Raw genomic sequence first — 22,386 nt, forward strand, 5'->3', positions numbered from 1 at the left:
TATATATGCACCCAACATAGGAGCACCTCAATACATAAGGCAACTGCTAACAGCTGTAAAAGAGGAAATCGACAGTAACACAATAATAGTGGGGGACTTTAACACCTCACTTACACCAATGGACAGATCATCCAAAATGAAAATAAATAAAGAAGCAGAAGGTTTAAATGACAAAATAGACCACATATATTTAATTGATATTTATAGGACATTCCATCCAAAAACAGCAGAGTACACTTTCTTCTCAAGTGCGCATGGAACATTCTCCAGGATAGATCACATCTTGGGTCACAAATCAAGCCTCAGTAAATTTAAGAAAATTGAAATCATATCAAGCATCTTTTCTGACCACAACGTTATGAGATTAGAAATGAATTAAAGGGAAAAAAAATGTAAAAAACACAAACTCATGGAGGCTAAACAGTACGTTACTGAATAACAAAGAGATCACTGAAGAAATCAAAGAGGAAATCAAAAAATACCTAGAGACAAATGACAATGAAAACACGACAATCCAAAACCTATGGGATGCAGCAAAAGCAGTTCTAAGAGGGAAGCTTATAGCTATACAAGCCTACCTCAAGAAACAAGAAAAATCTCAAACAATCTAACCTTACACCTAAAGGAACTAGAGAAAGAAGAACAAACAAAACCCAAAGTTAGTAGAAGAAAAGAAATCATAAAGATCAGAGCAGAAATAACTGAAATAGAAACAAAGAAAAGAATAGCAAAGATCAATAAAACTAAAAACTGATTCTTTGAGAAGATAAACAAAATTGATAAACCATTAGCAAGACTCATCAAGAAAAAGAGGGAGAGGACTCAAATCAATACAGTTAGAAATTTAAAAGGAGAAGTTACAATAGACACCGCAGAAATACAAAGCATCCTAAGAGACTACTACTAGCAACTCTATGCCAATAAAATAGACAACCGGGAAGAAACGGACAAATTCTTAGAAAGGTATAATCTTCCGAGACTGAACCAGGAAGAAATAGAAAATATGAACAGACCAATCACAAGGAATGAAATTGAAACTGTGATTAAAAATCTTCCAACAAACAAAAGTCCAGGACCAGATGGCTTCACAGGTGAATATTATCAAACATTTAGAGAAGAGCTAACACCCATCCTTCTCAAACTCTTCCAAAAAATTGCAGAGGAAGGAACACTCCCAAACTCATTCTATGAGGCCACCATCACCCTGATACCAAAACCAGACAAAGATACTACAAAAAAAGAAAATTACAGACCAATATCACTGATGAATATAGATGCAAAAATCCTCAACAAAATACTAGCAAACAGAATCCAACAATACATTAAAAGATTCATACACCATGATCAAGTGGGATTTATCCCAGGGATGCAAGGATTCTTCAATATACGCAAATCAATCAATGTGATACACCATATTAACAAATTGAAGGAGAAAAACGATATGATCTCAATAGATGCAGAAAAAGCTTTTGACAAAATTCAACACCGATTTATGATAAAATCTCTCCAGAAAGTGGGTATAGAGGAACCTACCTCAACATAATAAAGGCCATATATGTCAAACCCACAGCAAACATCATTCTCAATGGGGAAAAACTGAAAGCATTTCCTCTAAGATCAGGAACAAGACAAGGATGTCCACTTCCACCGGTATTACTCAACATAGTTTTGGAAATCCTAGCCATGGCAATCAGAGAAGAAAAAGAAATAAAAGGAATACAAATTGGAGAAGAAGAAGTAAAACTGTCACTGTTTGCAGATGACCTGATACTATACATAGAGAATCCTAAAGATGCCATCAGAAAACTACTAGAGGTAATCAATGAATTTGGTAAAGTTACAGGATACAAAATTAATGCACAGAAACCTCTTGCATTCCTATACACTAACAATGAAAAATCTGAAAGAGAAATTATGGAAACACTCCCATTTACCATGGCAACAAAAAGAATAAAATACCTAGGAATAAACCTACCTAGGGAGACAAAAGACCTATATGCAGAAAATTATACGACACTGATGAAAGAAATTAAAGATGATACCAACAGATGGAGAGATATTCCATGTTCTTGGATTGGAAGAATTAATATTGTGAAAATGACTATACTACCCAAAGCAATCTACAGATTCAATGCAATCCCTATCAAATTACCAATGGCATTTATGGAACTAGAACAAAAAATCTTAAAATCTGTATGGAGACACAAAAGACCCCGAATAGCCAAAGCACTCTTGAGGGAATAAAACGGAGCTGGAGGAATCAGACTCCCTGGTTTCAGACTATACTACAAAGCTACAGTAATCAAGATAATATGGTACTGGCACAAAAACAGAAACATAGATCAGTGGAACAAGATAGAAAGCCCAGAGGTAAACCCACACACCTATGGTCAACTAATTTATGACAAAGGAGGCAAGGATATACAATGCAGAAAAGACAGTCTCTTCAACAAGTGGTGCTGGGAAAACTGGACAGCTACATGTAAAAGAATGAAATTAGAACACTCCTTTACACCATACACAAAAATAAACTCAAAATGGATTAGAGACCTAAATGTAAGACCAGACACTATAAAATTCTTAGACGAAAACATAGGAAGAACACGCTTTGATATAAATCACAGCAAGATCTTTTTTGATCCACCTTCTAGAGTAATGGAAATAAAAACAAAAATAAACAAATGGGACCTAATGAAACTTAAAAGCTTTTGCACAGCAAAGGAAACCATAAACAAGACAAAAAGACAACCTTCAGAATGGGAGAAAATGTGTGCAAACGAATCAACGGACAAAGGATTAATCTCCAAAATATATAAACAGCTCATGCAGCTCAATATTAAAAAAACAAACAACCCAATCCAAAAATGGGCAGAAGACCTAAATAGACATTTCTCCAAAGAAGACATACAGATGGCCAAGAAGCACATGAAAAGCTGCTCAACATTACTAATTATTAGAGAAATGCAAATCAAAACTACAATGAGGTATCACCTCACACCAGTTAGAATAGGCATCATCAGAAAATCTACAAACAACAAATGCTGGAGAGGGTGTGGAGAAAAGGGAACCCTCTTGCACTGTTTGTGGGAATGTAAACTGACACAGCCACTATGGAGAACAGTATGGAGGTTCCTTAAAAAACTAAAAGTAGAATTACCATATGATCCAGCAATCCCACTACTGGGCATATACCAAGAGAAAACCATAATTCAAAAAAACATATGCACCCCAATGTTCATTGCAGCACTATTTACATTAGCCAGGTCATGGAAGCAACCTAAATGCCCATCAACAGACGAATGGATAAAGAAGATATGGTACATATATACAATATATATGTACCATATATATACATATATGGTACATATATACAATATTACTCAGCCACAAAAAGGAACGAAATTGGGTCATTTGTTGAGACATGGATGGATCTAGAGACTGTCATACAGAGTGAAGTAAGTCAGAAAGAGAAAAACAAATATCGTATATTAACGCATATATGTGGAACCTAGAAAAATGGTACAGATGAACTGGTTTGCAGGGCAGAAATTGAGACACAGATGTAGAGAACAAACGTATGGACACCAAGGGGGAATGCCGCAGGGGGTGGTGGTGGTGGTGTGATGAATTGGGCGATTGGGATTGATACGTATACACTGATGTGTATAAAATTGATGACTAATAAGAACCTGCTGTATAAAAAAATAAATAAAATAAAATTCAAAAATTCAAAAAAAAAAAAGAGAACAGATGAAAAGCCAAAAAAAAAAAAAGAAAAACACAGGAAAATGGCCAAATTTATCCTTGTTAACACAGGTGCAGTGGATATTCCTTGAACTAGAAGAAACCTTAGCAATCACCTAATCGAAACCACTTATTTAACAGATAAAAGCCAGTGAGGTTAAGTGTAATTTAGCATTTTGTAAATTCAAAACCATGAATACAAAAAGGGACAAACTATTACTAACATTATGGTCTGTGACACAAAAACAATTTTGAAAAACATTATTTGCATAATAAAAAAGATGAAATTATAGTTCTTATGTGGGGCAGGAGGGCATTACATTTTACCTCTTAAAGGTGACAATCTTCTGTTTTATTCATAATAATGTGCCAAAGAATGACATCAATCTACTGCTTCCTCTGTTTGACTAAATTTCTTCATCCTTCTGATAGCATCTCTCTGAGCCGAATGTGATTCTAGTTCTGTATACATTAAAGATCGAAAAGACATAAGTGCCAACCAACCCCTTTAATTCCAGAAAGAATCCTTTTCCAACACTAAAGGAAAACCCAGCCATTTTGTTTGAGTATGCTAGTCTCCAACACGACATGATCCTAAGGGATTTTTAGGATAATTTTGACTCTATCCAACTTTTTACTTCATGTGTTCACTTCAGAACCTAGTCTCAGTCTAAGATATGACTCCAAAGTATGTGGTGATACAGAGTGGCAGCATGAGACAATTTGCAGTTCACTCACAAGAAACCTAGCATGTTTAATCCAGAGAGAGATTAATAACCAAAAAAGCTAACTATTTCACAAATTATAGAATGATGACGTGATCTACTTGTTATCATAACATTGCCTTGGCAAGAGCCAAACAGAATTCTCCAGTGAAAGACGGTGGCAGCTTTCTCTGCGTTGCCAAGCAATGAGCTACACGGAATAGAAATAGGTGGTCCCCTCCTCCAGCAGGAGGGACAGCACTTCCAACAGCATCCTAGGACCTCTCGGTGCAGAAATGACATTCCCCACATTCACCTGCTCATATCCCTCTCAACAGGCTGTCTGAAAGTCCCTTGAACAACATTGTCTAAGTGCAGTCTGACCTCCCTGCCTTCATATGGCCAGTCTCGAGCTCTCATGGTCTTATAAAAAAGATGGAGTAGAAGGAGGGAGCATGGTCCTTCCTTGGGAGTATACTAAATGGTGTTTCCAGTTCTGACCATTCCTGCCATCTCTCCTTGCGATGATGAGGGCTCAGGGACATTGCTGCCTCCACCACCGAGTTCCCCTGCTCTGTGCTACCCGTTGTGCTCCTGTGCTGTTTGCCTGTGCTTAACCTCTCCAGAAGTGCCTAAACAAGAGCCCAATTTAATTTGCTAGATTGATAAAAAAGGTTTAAAGACAAACAAACCAAAAAAAAAAAAAAATAGTGTTTACATTGCATTCATCTTTCTTCACAAACACATTCTCAAAGGAAAGATGATGCTGGAGTAATAATTCTTTTGTCTTTTATTATTGACTTCAAGACAAAAAATGATTTATTAGAATTGTAAAAATAAAAAAAAAAACACATGTAACTCTGATGTCAAAGCGAATAAATGATCGTTATTTGTAAAAGTCCACTTGCAATTAAACCTATTTAAACTTCTGGGTGACTAAAACATTATTTATTTGGAAACAGAAGATCTGCTAAATAAGGTAGTTTATAAATAAATAGTTGCTAACAAAAGTGTATTCAATTATAGAGTCAAGTTTTCTTACCTTTAGTTGAAAAGACCTTCAGGGGAAGACAAGGTAACTGATATACAAAATAAATTTTGATCATATTAAAATGAATCAGCAATGGGGAAATATCTTACAGCATGAAAAAATGATCTCTAATCTCATGTAAGGGCTTGATGAGGGGCATGTATCCAGATCTTGACTGGATGGTAGTGGTGAGAAGGGAGATTGGACATGAGACTTCATTTTGATTTGAAAGAATCATAATTTAAAAATATTTGAGGGACCCTGGCATAAAGAGTAAAAGGAAGCCATAAGCTTTTCCACTGATCTGTGGTTGAACTGTAGTATTAAGAAAGTAGATCAATAGCCAGTTGGAATTTATATAATACCAGTGAGTAGTACAGAGTGGGTAAATAAGAACTACCAATTACAAACTATGGGAAATGCTAACATAGTATAAAGAGCATGTATGTGGAGCTAGGAGATCCCTCACAATGAAGCTTGACTGCTTGTCTTCTCCAGGCTGAAAGGAGTGATGCCACATACTATGACCTTGGCCTGGGTCAGCCAGAAGGAGGTAAAAAGGTAAGTGTAATGACTTAGCAAAAAAGAACCGATTGTAGTTTGGTTAGAAATAGAATACTCCACATTTATTTCAATGTCCTTATTCCTTTCATTAACCGATTTATACTTTTTTAACAAATATGAGAAATACTTTATAAATTAAACAGTTTATATTAGTGTAAAAACATAGCTACTCTACTAAAAGGTCTTTCTTAGCTCTACATGCATCAGACAGCTGCAACCTTACTAGCCATATGCCCACTGAGAACTCACTTAACTCCTCAGAGATTTGGTTCCCTCATTTGTAAATGCTGTGATCATCCTCTGGGACAATGGATGTGAAAGTAGTTGAAAGTTAAAATAGTGCCTTAAACATCACTATCATTATTATCATCACATCTCCCCAGCTGTATAAGATGGCATGTACCAGAGATAATTACAACAAAAATATCTTCGTTGGGAATTACCCTGAAACCTCAACCCCTCTGGAAGCCATGGAAACATCTCACTCTGCGGTCCTTGCTTCATCATTTTCAGTGGGCTTATGGAATTACAATAATGCTATTTTTTTAATTCAATGTGGCACACTCTAACCGTGAGATTAAGTTATATGTTTCTTACAGATCAAATAATTTCCCTTAGAACTGTTCACTGTTGGGGTGTATTTTACCGTGAAAGAACTGGAAAAGCAAGTAGTGCCAGAAGGAGAGTCCTTATCTATGTCATTGGGATACATATGATAAAATATAACTAACATTTGTTGAGCACTTCCTACATACCTGTGTTAAGAGCTGAACACCAGTTGTGTAATGAGACTGCCTAGATTCAAATTCTGGCTTTATTATTTAGTACTTGTAAAAATATCTCTGTCTCAGTTTCCTTATCTATAAAATGGGGATAGTAACACAGACTTCATAGTTTTTGTTGTTGTTTGTTTTGTTTTGCTTTGTGAGGACTAAATGAGTTAGTATATGTAAAGCACTTAGAATACTGCTGGGCACGTAGTAGGTGCACAATAAAAGTTCTTCCTCTCCTCTCCCCTCTCTCCTTTCTCTCTGGTCCTCATCCTGATCCTCCTCCACTTCCTCCTTCTCCATAATCTGTCTACTCAAGATCTCACAGCTAGGAAGCTGCAGGGCTGGAATACTGTGAAACGCTGCAGCCCATACTCTTGGCCACTAAGGGATAATAATTGACGTGACCAAATGCTACTGACAAAATTTAGAGCTCACTTTAGATTAGAACATCACTGAGCGAATTTATCAGCAGTGCACTTCAGTGTTCTATTACACAAATCTGTTAAGCTGGGGAAAGGATTTCTTTGTTAAATAGCTGTTTAAACGCATCAAAACAGTATGCTAGTTTTTGAAGATTGAAGAAAAAGTTGAAAGTTGGAAAAATTAACTTTCAATATAGAAAAAAATTCTCTAAGAACAAGCAAGATTTTAAAAGGTATTCTTTTATGTTGATTTCTAATTGGAAATGTTTTACATTTATGCTGGCTTTTCAAAAATTCTGAAATTAGAAAGCATTTTCTTAGAATATTTAGAAAACTACTCAAAGGCATGAAGGAGAGAAACATTCTTAAGATATGCTATCGAGTTAAAATCCTCTAACCACTTTCCAACTTGCTACATCATGACAAATACTCATCATTAACCATGAAATGAATGCAATTTTCCTTTCACATTTAATGTTATATTAGAGATATTATACAGTATCTTTCATACTTTCTGGAACTGCACACGAGTAACATTTCATAGTAGCAGATGTGTGACATCACACGAAAACTTGTAAAACCTTTACATGAAAATCACATCTGTCAGTCTCCACTATTATTTTAACTGTAGTTGTATGGTTTGCTTCTCCGTCTGTGCCAGCAAAGGCAGCTTTGCATGAAAGCTGTTCCAGGAAATTGTGTCTTCTGGGCTAGCTAGTTAAGCAAATTGTATAACTGCCATTGAAACCAAAATGTAACCCAGCAGACATAATTTCACAAAAGAGGAGAGAAAAACACATTTGTACAAAAGTCACAGCTGTTCAACGCTACATTTTGCACTTTTTTCATTAAAGAAATTTCCCTTTCTTTATGAACAGTGACAGTTACATTTCTAGTTAGCAACTTTAGGCCTTGTTAATACATTGCTAAGTGCTGTACTATCAAGGATTTAGTGTCAGGAAAACTATGGCTAACCTCCTTCTGCGTCTACATTGAGCAGAAACGTGGTCTGTCTGTCCTGTCTGCAGATGAAATAAGGAAAGATGTTGAGTATGGCTCACTGTTCTCTAACATACAGACCTGTGTGGCTGTCTCTATAGCTCCAAACGAGGGGCAACATCCCTACATTGAGGCCCACATAACCTGGACTCCTCTTCGTTCAGGACTTGCTAGTTTTACTCTTGGGGGCCGTGGTGTCCAGGGCCACTCTCAAGTCATGGGTAACGGAGCTGGTGGCTCGGAATGAGTGAGTTAGAAGCCAGCCTGATGGGGCTGTGAGCAGCACTGTCGGAACCCTCCTGTGACACTACTAGAGTGCAGCCAGGGAGCAGATGTTCTCTGGGGACCCCTTATTCTTCTCCAGTGATGAGTCCCAGAAGCTTGTACAGACCATCATGTGAGGATTATGGACACTACATTCATGGGATGCATTTCGAGCAAGAGTTTGGAGCCTGGGCTCTGCAGTCACAGTGCTGGGCCCCATTCCTCTCAATAATGTGCGATGCTGGGTAAGTTACTCAACTTCTTCAGCCAGAGTTTCCCCATCTGTCAACTTAAGACAATGTACCTCATTACACTATAGAGAGGATTAGAAATGTGCTAAAGACTGTTGAGCTCTTAGCCCGCTTCATGACACATACTGAGCCCTCAGTGGATGTTAACTATTTTGATGATATGATACTTATATGATGATGATGATCATTTTCCTGAGTTTTAAATATATTAAACCTATAATCTTAAAATTGCATTTGCCCAGGACAGAATTATGGCACAGTACAGTCACCAATAGTGGTCAAAAATTATTCAATCCAGGGTTTCCAGTTTCAAGTTGTACAGACACTTTCCTGCTCCTGACTGCTGAAATCCTACCTGCTTGTCTGAGGCTGGCAGGAACGAGTGTTTGTGCAACTGTGCCAGAGGCACAAGGCTGATTTCAACCTGACGTGCCCTGCTGATGATAGAGAGCCCATTCCACAACTTCTGCTCCCAGTTGTTGATCTGCTTGAAGAGTAACTGACTGCTAAGTTAGACTTCCAGTGTCCCTGCATAGGCTTTTGTGCCACTTGGGAGGAAGGTGGAATGTTTTTCCTATTTTGTAACCAGATCTCTAATTGTGTAATTCGGTATGTAATTAAACACCAAAAATGATAGCTCTACAGAGAACCCATTATATAATGTAAACATATAATGTTTACAAGTTGAGGTATTTTAATTATTTTGATTATTCTTTTCCAAAAGACATTTCTAAGAAATATTGGCCTATAGTTCTACTTAAAATTATCTGGAGGTTTGGATTATCTGTCTCAATTTTTTGATTGGGCTGATACACACACACACACCTAACTATTGCTATTGGGATACCTTATGGAACCATGTAATGGGGAAAAAGCCATGACAAATAGTAGAACTGGATGCAGTCTGAAGGAAGTTAAACTATTTGACTCACTATGACCTGTATCTAAGACCTCACAATCACCTGAAATCTAAAACTATTAAATGTGTTAGTCTGATCTAATTATATAAGACATAACTGACTAAATTATGAATAATTTTCTGACTATGGTGATGATACATGAAAAATGAAGTGAAGAAATGTAGAAAGAAATGTAATTTAAGAAAAACAAGTCCAAAGTAAACCATGTGAAATGTAATGATAATGAGGACCATTTTCTTTTAGGCTTATAGCTAATGTCCAATTCATTAATTAACTACCAGCAGCAGATCTTTACGTGAAGAGCACACGCCTCGATGATCAAGAAGGTAGGATGCATTGCTTTCGGTCATGTGGGTCTCTCACCTCTGTGATACTTAGACAGAGAAAGAAGGTTTGACTTAAATACTGTTTCTCACATTGGAAAGCAGTTGAGGACACGGAAGAAGAATCTGAAGATTTCGAATAGGGCAAGGGTCAGCAAACCATGTTCTGCATGCCAAATTTGGCCAGCTACCTGTTTTTGTTAATACAGTTTTACTGGAACATACTACACCCGTTCATTTAAGTGTCGCCTATGGTTGCTTTCAAGCTACAACAGCAGAGTTGAACAGTTGTGACAGAGGCCATTTGGTGCCCTAAAATATTTGTTATCTGGCTCTTTATGGAGTTTGCCAATATCTAAACTTAGGAGAAGGTTCTTGTTCAATGAATTCTGTAAGGAAGTGTATTAAAGATGAGATCTGGTATGTCACATACCTCCATTCTCTTTCCTTACATGGAAATAGCGTGGATTTCAGATGTAATAGGTTTAGGCAAGGGACAGTCTAATTCAACAAATTAAGACAAAGTAGCACCTATTGAAAACCTTTAATGTTGATACATTTAACCAGGAGCTGCAGCTACATTATTATTATTAAAATATATGTGTATTTTAATTGATGAGCAATGTAGTAGGACTAGGAGCCTTATAACTATTTACAAGGGATTTCCCTTTATTTTTGCAATTAGTGATACCTCCATGTACATATCTTAATTTTTGCATCTATTGAGTGTCTACATGACGTTAGAGAATTAGATACTATGTTAGAAAATTGCATTTGGCAAAGGAAGTGAATTCACCTTCACTGGAAATGACTGACTGTGGTGCCAAAATTGGGGCTTTTCCAGATGAACATGGTGGGTCAAACTGTTCAAGACAAGTGCTCATGAAGGAGTTGCTCAAGGGCAGGGAGCACACAGGTCGTCCTCATCAGCACCTCCCCAGTGCAGAGAAGGGCTTGACACTTCGTAAAAGCTCAGTAACAATTCGAACAATTTACTACAAAAACAATTTAGCAATAATGCCATTAGTCTGTAATCCTCTACCATCTAGATTATTATTGCTAAACAGAATATGATTGGAGAAAACAGAGTTAGATCTTGATGGAGAGTGAGAACATCTTTAGTTTTTCAGCCTCTGCATTTCTTGGGTATCTGGTTTTGTTATTTACCCAAATAACATTAACAACGTGACACAATAGATAAAAAATAAAAATTTCTCTATCAGAAGAGCGGTTCTGGAAAAGTAAGTCACGTACTTAACTTTTGAAAATTATGAATATTATTTGATTTTCCTAAGAAAAAAATGTGTATATAACTGAATCCCTAATAGGGGCTTTATCCTGAATAAAAGGATGCATAGAGGGGTAACTCATATTATGCTAAGATACATACATTAAGGTAATGAAACCTCCAATAGATAACATAAAAGTCCAATCTACAGAAAAAATACTCTTGATTTAAAATGAGGCCTTAAAAGAGAGAAAAAAAACCATCTTAATTTTATTTCATCCCTCAACTGGCAAGTATGGTTGCTTCATTTAATTGACTCTGAAATCTGGTTTAATAGAGTATCTCTTTTACACAACTAGTCAGCTCCCAACATTTTGATTGCAAAATGAAGGGCATTTACTTTGATGTCTTTAATTATCACTCATTTAGAGGAAAGTGTGAAACACATTTTTCCAACTGGTGTTTTAGAATCATGAGTCAAAGAAAGGAATGACAAATTAGCCAGCTGGAGAGCAAGAGACAGCTAGCTAGTGCTGCTAGAGTCTTTGTGGGTACTTCAAAGTAAGATGACAAAGGAATAAAGGGACTGTTAGCCACACAAGCTCAATAAATGAAATAATAACACAATTTCACAACACATTAATAACAAGTTAATATCAAACTTAGAGACTTACTCAACATAATAAGTGCCATATATGGGATCATCGATTTTTTCCCAGCCATATGGAAGCTCTGAAAAATAAAGAGTTATTTCTTTCAGTAAGTAACAGATAACACTATTTCTAATAAAAAGTAATATAATTTAATTGTTCGTGGCTTGCAGAAATAGTCTACTAAAGTGGAATAAAGCATTCAGCGTCAGCACTAAATTTCAAATGCATATTGTAGGGACTATAAGAAGCACTGACTTGAAAATTGGCACTTAAAACACAGAACTCTCTTCTCTGCAGATCTACTGCTGGGTCTAGCTGTTTATCCCACGCCAAGCAGTAGAATGGCACGCTATCATGTTATCACCACTCAAGGTAATACAGAAGGCAAATCGCTTTCCTGAAAGAGCATACAGCTTTCTCATTTATTTGTATTGTTAAAAGGAGCATTTCAGGATAAAGAGCCTATTTTCAAAATATATTTCTGAGAATAGCAAATTGTTTCTGATGACTGAAACAAAGACATTATACATTCTCAATTGACACCCCACTATTCGAGATGGTTAGCTTGCTTTTCTCTCTCCATGGGTCAGAATTTGAATACTGCCAATAAACTCTTTGGGTATATTTTTGTATAAAGTCTAAAATTCTAAACACACTTTCCTTGACAATATGGTTCACATTTTCAATTCTCCACAGCAAATTTTAATAAACACATGTTAAAATATCAACAATACAATAAAAGCTACTTTAAGCAAAAACATGTTATTTGAAGACCAGGCTTTGTGTTATGATACTCCTTCCAAATACACTAAGCCTTTATAATTATTAACTCCTATAAATATGAAGAATATTCTAGTTTTCCTCATATACATTAATTATACATATATAACTTGAAATTTAAGTAAGATATATTGACATGCTCTAAGTAATATGTTTAAATGACACTTAAAAGTTTTATTTTTATAAGTAGTAACACATTTTCACCATAGACAAGCACAGTTATAAAAGAAAATTAGAATCACCTGCAATCCTGCCATCCAGAGATAAGTGTGTGTGTGTGTATATATAATTTTTAAAGACACTAGATCATATAGTGCATATTATTTTTACAGCCTGGTATTTCTACCTAACAAAATATCAAGGGCATCTTCAATGTGAATGAGTGTTACTGCACAATATCACTTTTAAAGTGGACAGTAGTCGTGTGGGGTGTGGCCAGAGCCTGTGTAATCTCACCAATCTTCTATTATTGAACATTTGGGACTTTCCAGTTATATATCATCTGTGTTGGACTTACTAAAGCCTAAATCTTTCATCATTTTCCCAGTAATTTAGTCATGATAAATTCCTAGAGGTAAAATTTCAGATTAAAGGGCATGTACCCTTTTATGGCTTTTGATAAATGTATATCTATATTTATATCCAAGTTGTTGCCATCCACTCACAAAAGAGAACCAATTTATAACTTCACTGGGAGTTTATGAATTGACTTTGTTTCTCTGTACCATCAAATTAAATACAGGTCCATAATTCCTCATCCAAAACTTTTTGGGACAGAGAGGTTTTGAAATTCATAATTTTTCTGATTTTAGAAGGATAACACGAAGCAAATGCATTCTGTTCCATAACACCTCAAGCAGAGTCTGAAAAAGCACTTTATAATCAAAGCCATGAGTATTTAAGCAGCCCAAACCATGTGATTCTCACTAAGAGGCACAAAAAAGAACCACTTCACATCAGTTAGCACTGGTCTGCCAGCATGTCCAGGTCAGGTTACCTTTTGCTGCCAAATGAGTATAAAAGGCAGTTTTTAGAGCTTTTGAATTCTGGATATGCAGATAAAATACTGTATATCATTATTTTAAAAATCAACAAAATTGTTTTTTAAATAGTATCTCATAGTTGTTTTAATTTGCCTTTCTTGGATTTCTAGTTAGTTTCAACATTTTTTATTTGTTCATCCTTGGGCAACTGTTTTTTCTTCTGTACATTTCTTATTTTTATAAATCCATTCATAAGAGTTTTTTTTTTTTTTTACTTATTAAGAGTATTAGTCCTTTGTTACATATGTTGCATATATGTTTTTAAGAGTTTGCTTAGATTTTAATTTTGTTGAACATTTTCTTCAACGTAGTTGTTTTAATTTTTGATTGGTAAATTTCTCAGTGTTTTCCTTTATGGCTTCTATCATTGGAGCTTAGCTTAAATACTGAAGAAATTTTTCAAGTTTATTTATTTTTTTTAAACTATAATGTCTAGGCTATGACTTGGTTTAATAATTTTTGGATTAGTCATATATTAATAAATATACAACACCAAATTGTGAAGCATCTTAAGAAATTTTTATAATTTCTTAAAATTATAATAAGAATATTACTGAGTATTTACTATGGTCCAGATACTGATGGGTTTTCCATGCACTAACTCATTTTATCTAAACAACAACTCAGGATTTAAAAACCCTGTACTTTGGTTCCAGAGACCTTAGCCAATTCAGATATCAATTTAGGCACTCTGTTTAATACAGCATAAACAATACTTAATTTAAACTAATGAGAATAACTATCCAGATGGTTTTTACCAAATTCCCCAAGCTACTGGAGAATTTGGCTATTAAAAAGAAAAATCCATTTGACAAACATCTACTGAGTGCCTTTTACAAGTAGCTTAAGTAAAAGAATATACAGAGGACAAGAATTGATATTATGAATATTTATTATTAATATGGCTGAATACATGGATTCATATATATAATAGGTTTAATATCACCTCATGAATACAATAATATGTAAAATAATAATATTTAATAATTTTCAGAGTAAAAGCCTAACATGGTTAGTTTTATGAATACTATTCCTACTTCTTAATGGCACTGCCAAATGGAAGCATTTCATGGTCAAATTTTAAAAATTATCTTTTACAGTGTAATCTATTCCTTCACTTATTCCTTATCTTTGGCTCTTTTTTTGAGTAAATTACTAATTCTAAGCAATGTATCTCCGAAGTATACAGTTCATTGATTCTTTATCTTTGTGGATTTACAGTGCCAAAGGTTCTGGGAACAATTCATTGGCATTCTTTCCCATTTACCATCATGAAGTGTTCTTCAGAATTTAGGGGGAATCTGATTTGCTTTTCATAAGATATTAATATAGTTTGTTTGCTTATTTCATATTTCCAAAATAAACTATTAATTCATGCCTAAACAAAATTATATATTATAAATATTTATACTTTAAGATGAACTAGTAAGTGGTCCTTGACTCACAATTTGAGACAAAATGATACACTGTAGCTCTAACCTGTTACAAAGAGCTGTCATTCATTTCATTTAAAAGATCTGCACAGGATTGATGGATGAATGTTACAAGAAACAAGTACTAGAATACACACACTGGTTCATTTGTAAATATGACAGAATAGGTATAAAAGTCTACAACCAATGCTTAAAATTGTGTATTTGTGTGTGTGTGTGTGTATATATATATAGGAATGTGTATGTGTATGTATATATGTTTGTGTGTATGCACGTGCATGTATATGTGGACATGTGTTTGTGTGTATTCCCCTTAATGACATTCTTCCTGAGTGGCAAAGAAAAGCCAAGTCATAAAATAAATTCTTAAGATTATTAACTCATGAAAAGCCAAGTCATAAAATAAATTCTTAAGATTAACTGAAGAGTATACATCTATATGATGAAAAGTTAAGACAGTTAAGAACCATCTTTCACTGTGAAAAATTAGCTATCTGGACTTTAATTCGTTTTTAAAAACCAATTGCTTCTTTTTAAAATTAAGCTAGGAAACGAGAAAAAAGAATTTCCAATTTTGTACTATTTGCTCAACCAAGCAAGTATGCAGCTTGGAACTCTTGGGTCCTGGGTTATTTGGAATACTGTATTCAATGATACCTGACAAATTTGCAGATGATTAAGGTCATACTAATGAAAGCATAACCTATACTATGCAACAAAGACAACTAAACACTTGAGATCAGCAAGGTTAATGCTGTATTAAGAACTGCTGTAATTGAGATTATCTTCAGGCCATGGAACCATGGGGAAAATTCAGTGATTAGGTATTCCTATAGTGATCCACTCTGCAAAAAGTCTGTGAAAATGTCTAGGTTAATTTGTAGTCAGTCATATAAGCTTCATAAAACTTTAATAGAATCAAAAATTAAAGAGGCATCTAGTTCAGCCTGGATTCTGCCACAGCCACCATGCTCTTCCTTTTATTTACTCGCTCTGTCCAATTCTTATTTATTTACTTATTTATTTGTTAGGTCCATTTTTGTTGCAGAAAACTGGGACTCCTTTATTAGCTCAAAAAAAACATTTTTCAGGCTACAGCTGGGAAACTTGTAGAATCCAAGGATAGTATTTCTTATGGAAATGGGACCCAAATACTGAAAAGCTATAAGGAACCTAAGATACACTATCTCACTACTTTGATCTCTGAGTTTCCCAATTCTGTACCCAGGCTCCTCCCCTGCATCCACCCTAATTCATTAATCCAGTTCGTTTTCTTCAAAATAGATCCAAGTTACTTAGCCCGGCAGATCACTGCAATGTCTGTCCTCAGGTCAAGAGCCCACTCACATAATAATCAGGTATGGCTGGGGGCTGTGCCCCATTTGTAGACACAGAGCCACATTCGGCAAACACAAATGGAGGAACATTCTAGAAAATAACTGGCCAGTACTCTTCAAAAGTGTCAAGGTCATGAAACAGAAAGCCTAACTGAGGTATCGTCATAGTGTGTAGAGGAGACCATGGAGACACGAAGAGTAAATGCAGGGTGGGATCTGGATTAGGTCCTGGACCAGAAAAAGGACATTAGTGAGACAACTGGTAAAAACCAAATAAGACTTGTAGATTAGTTACTAGTCTACGTGAATGTTAATTTCCTGACATCAATAATTGTGCTTATGAAAGATGTTAATATTAGGGGAAGTGAGGTGAAAGGTACGTAGAAACGCTTTGTACTATTTTTGTAGTTTTTCTGAAACCTAAAATAATTTCAAAATGAAAAATAACTGAAAAAAGCTACTTCACCAACTCTCACTATTGATTAGATGACTTCTACTCACACTTTATTAATATTCAACCAGATACATATAACACTGAATTAATTTGGATAGTGTTAAATTTTTAAACAAAATGAGGATGTAGGATTTCTGCATTTATAGTCTTCTTTTATATTATGTTGACTTTTAATAGATATTTCCAAGAAAGTAACTTTTAATTTTGCTATTTTACCTTTTTTTTTTTTTTTTTCCTGTTGCCTATCTTTCTGCTCACTGGAAAAACTAAGTAAATGCTATGTTCATGTTTAAGTGTTACCGCATCTTGAATCCTAGAGATACAAATTCAGTAACATGAGTTCAAAATCTGGAGTCCGGTTTTGTTCCTTTCCTGGGAGGCAGCATCTTGTATGGGTCATAGCATGGGTTACATTAATTCATAAAGGTTGTGTGAAGGCCCATCCTGGTGGGCAGCTTAAAAAGCCAGGAAGGTGGACCAATTTAGAAAGCATACTAAGTACTAAGATTTTGGAGACAGGAACAGGGACCAGCATGGGAGACCATTTCCTTCAATCCTATGTTATTTTATTTGGACTTGCTTTCTTAAAAAAATTTAGCCTCTTGCTATTGTGCTTTAGAGGTGATGACATCACAAGAGAACATAAGAAACATATAAAAGTTCCCTAGGTAGAATAATATGCAATATAGTGAAAGCTACTACCCATATTAAAATCTTTTCCTACAAGTTTTATTAGATTTTTGCTGTATACACAGTATATGAATTGGGAAATATAACTAAATTTCCCTGGAAAAGTCATTTAACTTTTGCTCCCAAGGAGTATAATTATAAAAGTAAATTCTGAATTCATTCTTGTTTTTAACAAAATCCTTAAAAGAATGATATGTTAATCACAGTCCCATTTCCCTACATAAAGATAGAGTTGAGAGTGTATACTTCCAGACCTTTTTCTGTGTGTCAGGACTCAAATTTGCTCCTATTTACCAGAGAATTTTATTCCATTCAGTCACAAAAATAAACAATCAAACAAAACAACAAACTTTAGAACCTAAAATTGAAAATAAAAATTGTTCCTGTATGTTCTCTTTTTCATCTTCCTCAGAGAGTGTCTACATGCAAGAGCACAAACCCAGTTGATATCATGGAAATATAGGCTAACAAGTCTTCATTCATGGGCCTGGGTATAGGAGTTTTACTATCTTTTACAGTGGAAAGGAGAACTAGCTGATTTGTATTTTACAACACTGGCATTTAATTCATGTTACCATGTGGATTCAGCCTGAGTATTTCATTACCCCAGTATTATAATGGGTTTTAAAAGTATTGACCACAATTTCACGGGGTTGTTGTTGATAAAACATACAATGGCACAAACAAATTCCAACTAAATTTATTCCTTAATGTATCTTACCAAATTTGAGTAGAAAATGTATAAGTTTTTTCTGACAGATATTGATATATAAAGAAAGGTGTGCTCAATAATGTTTTGGGTATTCAGGGGCCCTTTTCTACCTGGAAAAAAAGTTGTCAAATATAAATGTGAACTTTTGCAATGTTAACTTAAAGATGACAGAGTAATATATTTGAGACGGTGACAAGAAGTGGTGGCAGAAAGGCATGACACAAAAAAAGGATGCTGTCTGGTAAAGATTCAGAAAGAGTCATATTTGGTTTAAGTTTGCAAGCTGTGCTAGAAGGTGAAAAAGTGATGAATCTAGTAGGTGGTTTTTTTTTTGGTTGTTTGGTTTTGTTTTTTAAATTCCTAGAGCTTTGGAGAAAGGTCTGGCCATAGTGAAAGATCTGGGAAACAACTATATGTTAGGACTTCAAATATACATCTCCAGTTTCCTCTTAATTTCAGTAAGTCTATATTAATCCATCTATTGATTTATTTATCATCATCATCCACTTAAGATTCTTTATTGAAACATGCTGGGCTCCTATAATGTAAAGGCTGATATCTAAATTTTATCCTCTCCACTTACCCAGAAAACCATAAATATCCACTAAGAGAACAGTAAAACCATCTATAACCCACATCTACAACATAATTAGGAGAAAGAAAATACTATGAACTTGAAAAGGTATATGTAGGTAGAGACATAAATACCCCAATCTAGCAGAACCAGCTCAAGAGCCCATTCTGGATCAGAAAGTCAGGTGGAGAGTGTGCAGAAAAGAAGAGAGGGAGCAAGGAGCCCAGGGGCAGAAGAACAGACAAAATCACCCTCAGAAAGATAAAGTCCTGTCCTGAATTGGAAAATGTTAACAGACATGGTTGATCAGAACACAGCTACTGGGGAACCGAAAAAAAGAGGTTTGAAAGTGAGCAGAATGAGAGATGGAGTCTTAGGAAGGCACTTCTTAAGAAGAAGAGGGAAATGATGTTGAAAGAGGAAATGGCCCATGGAAATTTGGTTATGATAGGAAAGAATCATGAGGTAAGAATCACAACTTCTGTTGTGTCTGAAGAAACAAAAAAAGAATCATAAGATCATAAGACATACCAACTATTCCCTCTGCAAAAAAAATATATCATCTACTAAAAATTAGTACTTCACAAAATAAACAGAAGAGGGTGCTCATGGACTAAGAATGTAGTAATCTACCGAACTCTTTTATTTTTGCTTATACAAAACTGTTATTGCCGGTTTAGGAAAAAAATAAAAATAAATAGAAAGTAGATAATATTCATACAAGGTTATTATAAGAAATCAGAAATGAGAGTCAAAGCGATATGACTAATAAAAAAGTATTATCCTCCTTCAAGCATAAACAAAAACACAAATGAGAAAACTGTAATGAAATCTCAAGATATTTTCAAACAAGCATTTATAAATATAAAACAACATTTTGAATCAGAAATTTAAAAGTTCAGAAATGGACAAAGAACAGAAAGATAGAAGAGTTGACTAAAATGAGAAAATAAATTAAAAAAAAAAGAATCTTTGAAATTAAAACTAAATTACAAGGTGCCCAAGAGAGAATCAATTCAGTTGGAATTATAATAAGGACCACTGAGGAAAGACATGGCAATAGCCAAGAGAACAAAATGAAATAAACAAATAGTAAAAAGAATCAGAATGAAGTCATCAATATAGAACACAGGCAAAGATAATCCAGTATATGTATAATTGGAATACATAAAGATGAAAATATTAGAACTAATACTTAAAACTATAATCCAGAAGAATTTCCAGAAATAAAATAACTACATATATTTCTACATTGAAAGGGCTGTCCAAGTACTTGAAACATTGTCCCAGAACAGTCAAATCCAACGTAATAGCTATCAGTTAGCCATTAGACTTAAATTATAGAGGAAAAACTGACTAAAAGGTAAGTTCCTTACAATAAAAAAAAAAAAAAAAATCAAGTTGATATCACGTCTCTGGAATAACATACATAGCTAGACAATAATGAAGCAGCATTTTAAGGAATCTCAAAGAAAGAGTGAACCAAGGATTTTATATCCAGCCAATCAACAGTATCAACACACACACACACACACACACACACACACACACAAATTTAAAATATGCAAGAGGGACGCTGGTGGGGGACTTTGATGACCATGGAGATGGGAGGAAACCCCGAGCAACCTGGTAGGATGTGGGGTGGAGTGAGGGGGGAGGAGAAGTGGAGGCCGGATAGGACCAACACCCCTGAGTGGTGCCTGAGAGAGGGGAGGAGTTCCCTCACCTGGAGGGACTCTCAGGGGGCTCGGAGGATCTGGGGAGGTGTGGAGGGTGTTTACCCCACCCACTCAGGCCCTGGGAAACCTGCTGGGCTCCTGGGCCTGGTCGTCTATTCTCCGGGGCCCCCTCTGGGCCGTGTTGGTCTGGGCCGTGTTGGTCCATTCTCCGGGTCCCCCTCTGGGCTGCGTAGGAGGGAGGCGGGGGGAGAAGAGGAGGGGCGGACGGGGAAGGGACCTCAAGGATTGGAGGATCAGGGGAGGTGCAGAGGGCATTTCCTCCACCCACTTGGGGCCCGGGAAGCTTGCTAGGCTCCCGGGCCTGTTCCTCAGTTCTCCTGGGCCCCCACCATCTGTAGGGGTCCTAGGGTCATAGGAGGGAGGGAGGATGGGAGAAGAGGAGGAGAGGCTGACTGGGGGAGATGCTCCAGGACCAGGGGATCAGGGGAAGCACTGCAGGTGTTTCCCCAGCCCACTAGGCCTTGGGAAGCCTGTTGGGCTTCTGGTTCTGGTCCCCTGCTTCTGGGACCCCCTCTGGCCGCATGGGTCCTAGTGGCATAGGAGGAAGGTGGGGAGAAGAAGAAGAGAGGCCAATGGGGAGGGACCCTCTGGGATAATGTGCCTATGTTTGGGTAATGCGCCTAGTGTTTCCCCCACCCACTTGGGCCCAGTGAGCCTGCTGGGGTCCCGGACCAGGTCCTGCACCCTCCAAGGCCAGAGGCACTCCTGGGCCCCTCCTGCTGCATTGAGCCAAAGCCCCGCCCCCTCAGGGCCTTTTCTGGCCCTGTGGGTCCTAAGCATAGGCCCCACCCACAACCCAAACCCTGCCCCTGCCTAAGCCCCGCCCCCACAGCCAAGGCCTTTTCTGGCTTTTTCTTTTTTCCTTCTCTTTTTTGCTATTGTGGTTCTGTTTTACCTTCTGGTTGTTGTTTCATCTATATTTTTATTTTTTCTAAGATATCTGTTAGTTTTCTAATCTTCATTTTTTACTTTTTGTTGTTATTGTTCTGCTCCTTTTTCTCTTTTTTCTTTTTTTTTTTTTTTTTGCTGCCCCACACAGCTTGTGGTATCTTAGTTAATGAGCTCGGGGTCAGACCTGAGCTCCTGCAGTGGGAGCTCTGAATCCGAACCACTAGAATAGCAGACAACCTCAGACCCCAGGGAATATTCATTGGAGTTTGGTCTTCTGGAGGTCCTCATCTTGGCACCAAGACCCAGCTCTACCTAACAGCCTACAAACTCCAGTGCTGGAAGCCTCAGGCCAAACAATGAGTAAAACAGTAACACAATCCCACCCATCAAAAAAAAAAAAAAAAAAAAGAGACAACGAAAAAATATGTCACAGATGAAGGAGCAAGGAAAAACTTACAAGACCAAATAAATGAAGAGGAAATAGGCAACCTACCTAAAAAAGAATTCACAGTAATGATAGTAAAGATGATTCAGAATCTTAGAAATGGAATGGAGGTACGGATAGAGAAAATACAAGAAATGTTTAACAAAGACCTAGAAGAACTGAAGAACAAACAGAGATGAACAACACAATAAATGAAATGAAAAATACACTAGAAGGAATCAATAATAGAATAACTGAGGCAGAAGAACGAATAAGGGAGCTGGAAGATGGAATGATGGAAATAACTTCCAAGGAGCAGAATAAAGGTAAAAGAATGAAAAGAATTAAAGACAATCACAGAGACCTCTGGGACAACAGTAAACGCACAAGCATTTGAATTATAGGGGTCCCAGAAGAAGAAGAGAAAAAGTAAG

At 36.3% G+C, this 22,386-nt stretch overlaps 1 protein-coding gene across 7 annotated transcripts in view; it reads right to left on the reverse strand.

Moving 5' to 3' along the window:
- MAGI2 (membrane associated guanylate kinase, WW and PDZ domain containing 2) overlaps nt 1-22,386 on the reverse strand; it is a 1,331,631-nt gene that overhangs the window by 323,328 nt on the left and 985,917 nt on the right. For all 7 annotated transcript variants that reach the window (XM_082399315.1, XM_082399314.1, XM_082399312.1 and 4 more), the window contains one exon: nt 11,897-11,954. In XM_082399315.1, coding sequence (XP_082255441.1) covers nt 11,897-11,954 — 58 coding nt within the window. The remainder of the gene's footprint in view (nt 1-11,896; nt 11,955-22,386) is intronic.

This window comes from Balaenoptera borealis (assembly GCF_965194805.1).
Source record: "Balaenoptera borealis genome assembly, chromosome: 7".
NCBI classification, from domain to species: Eukaryota; Metazoa; Chordata; class Mammalia; order Artiodactyla; family Balaenopteridae; genus Balaenoptera; species Balaenoptera borealis.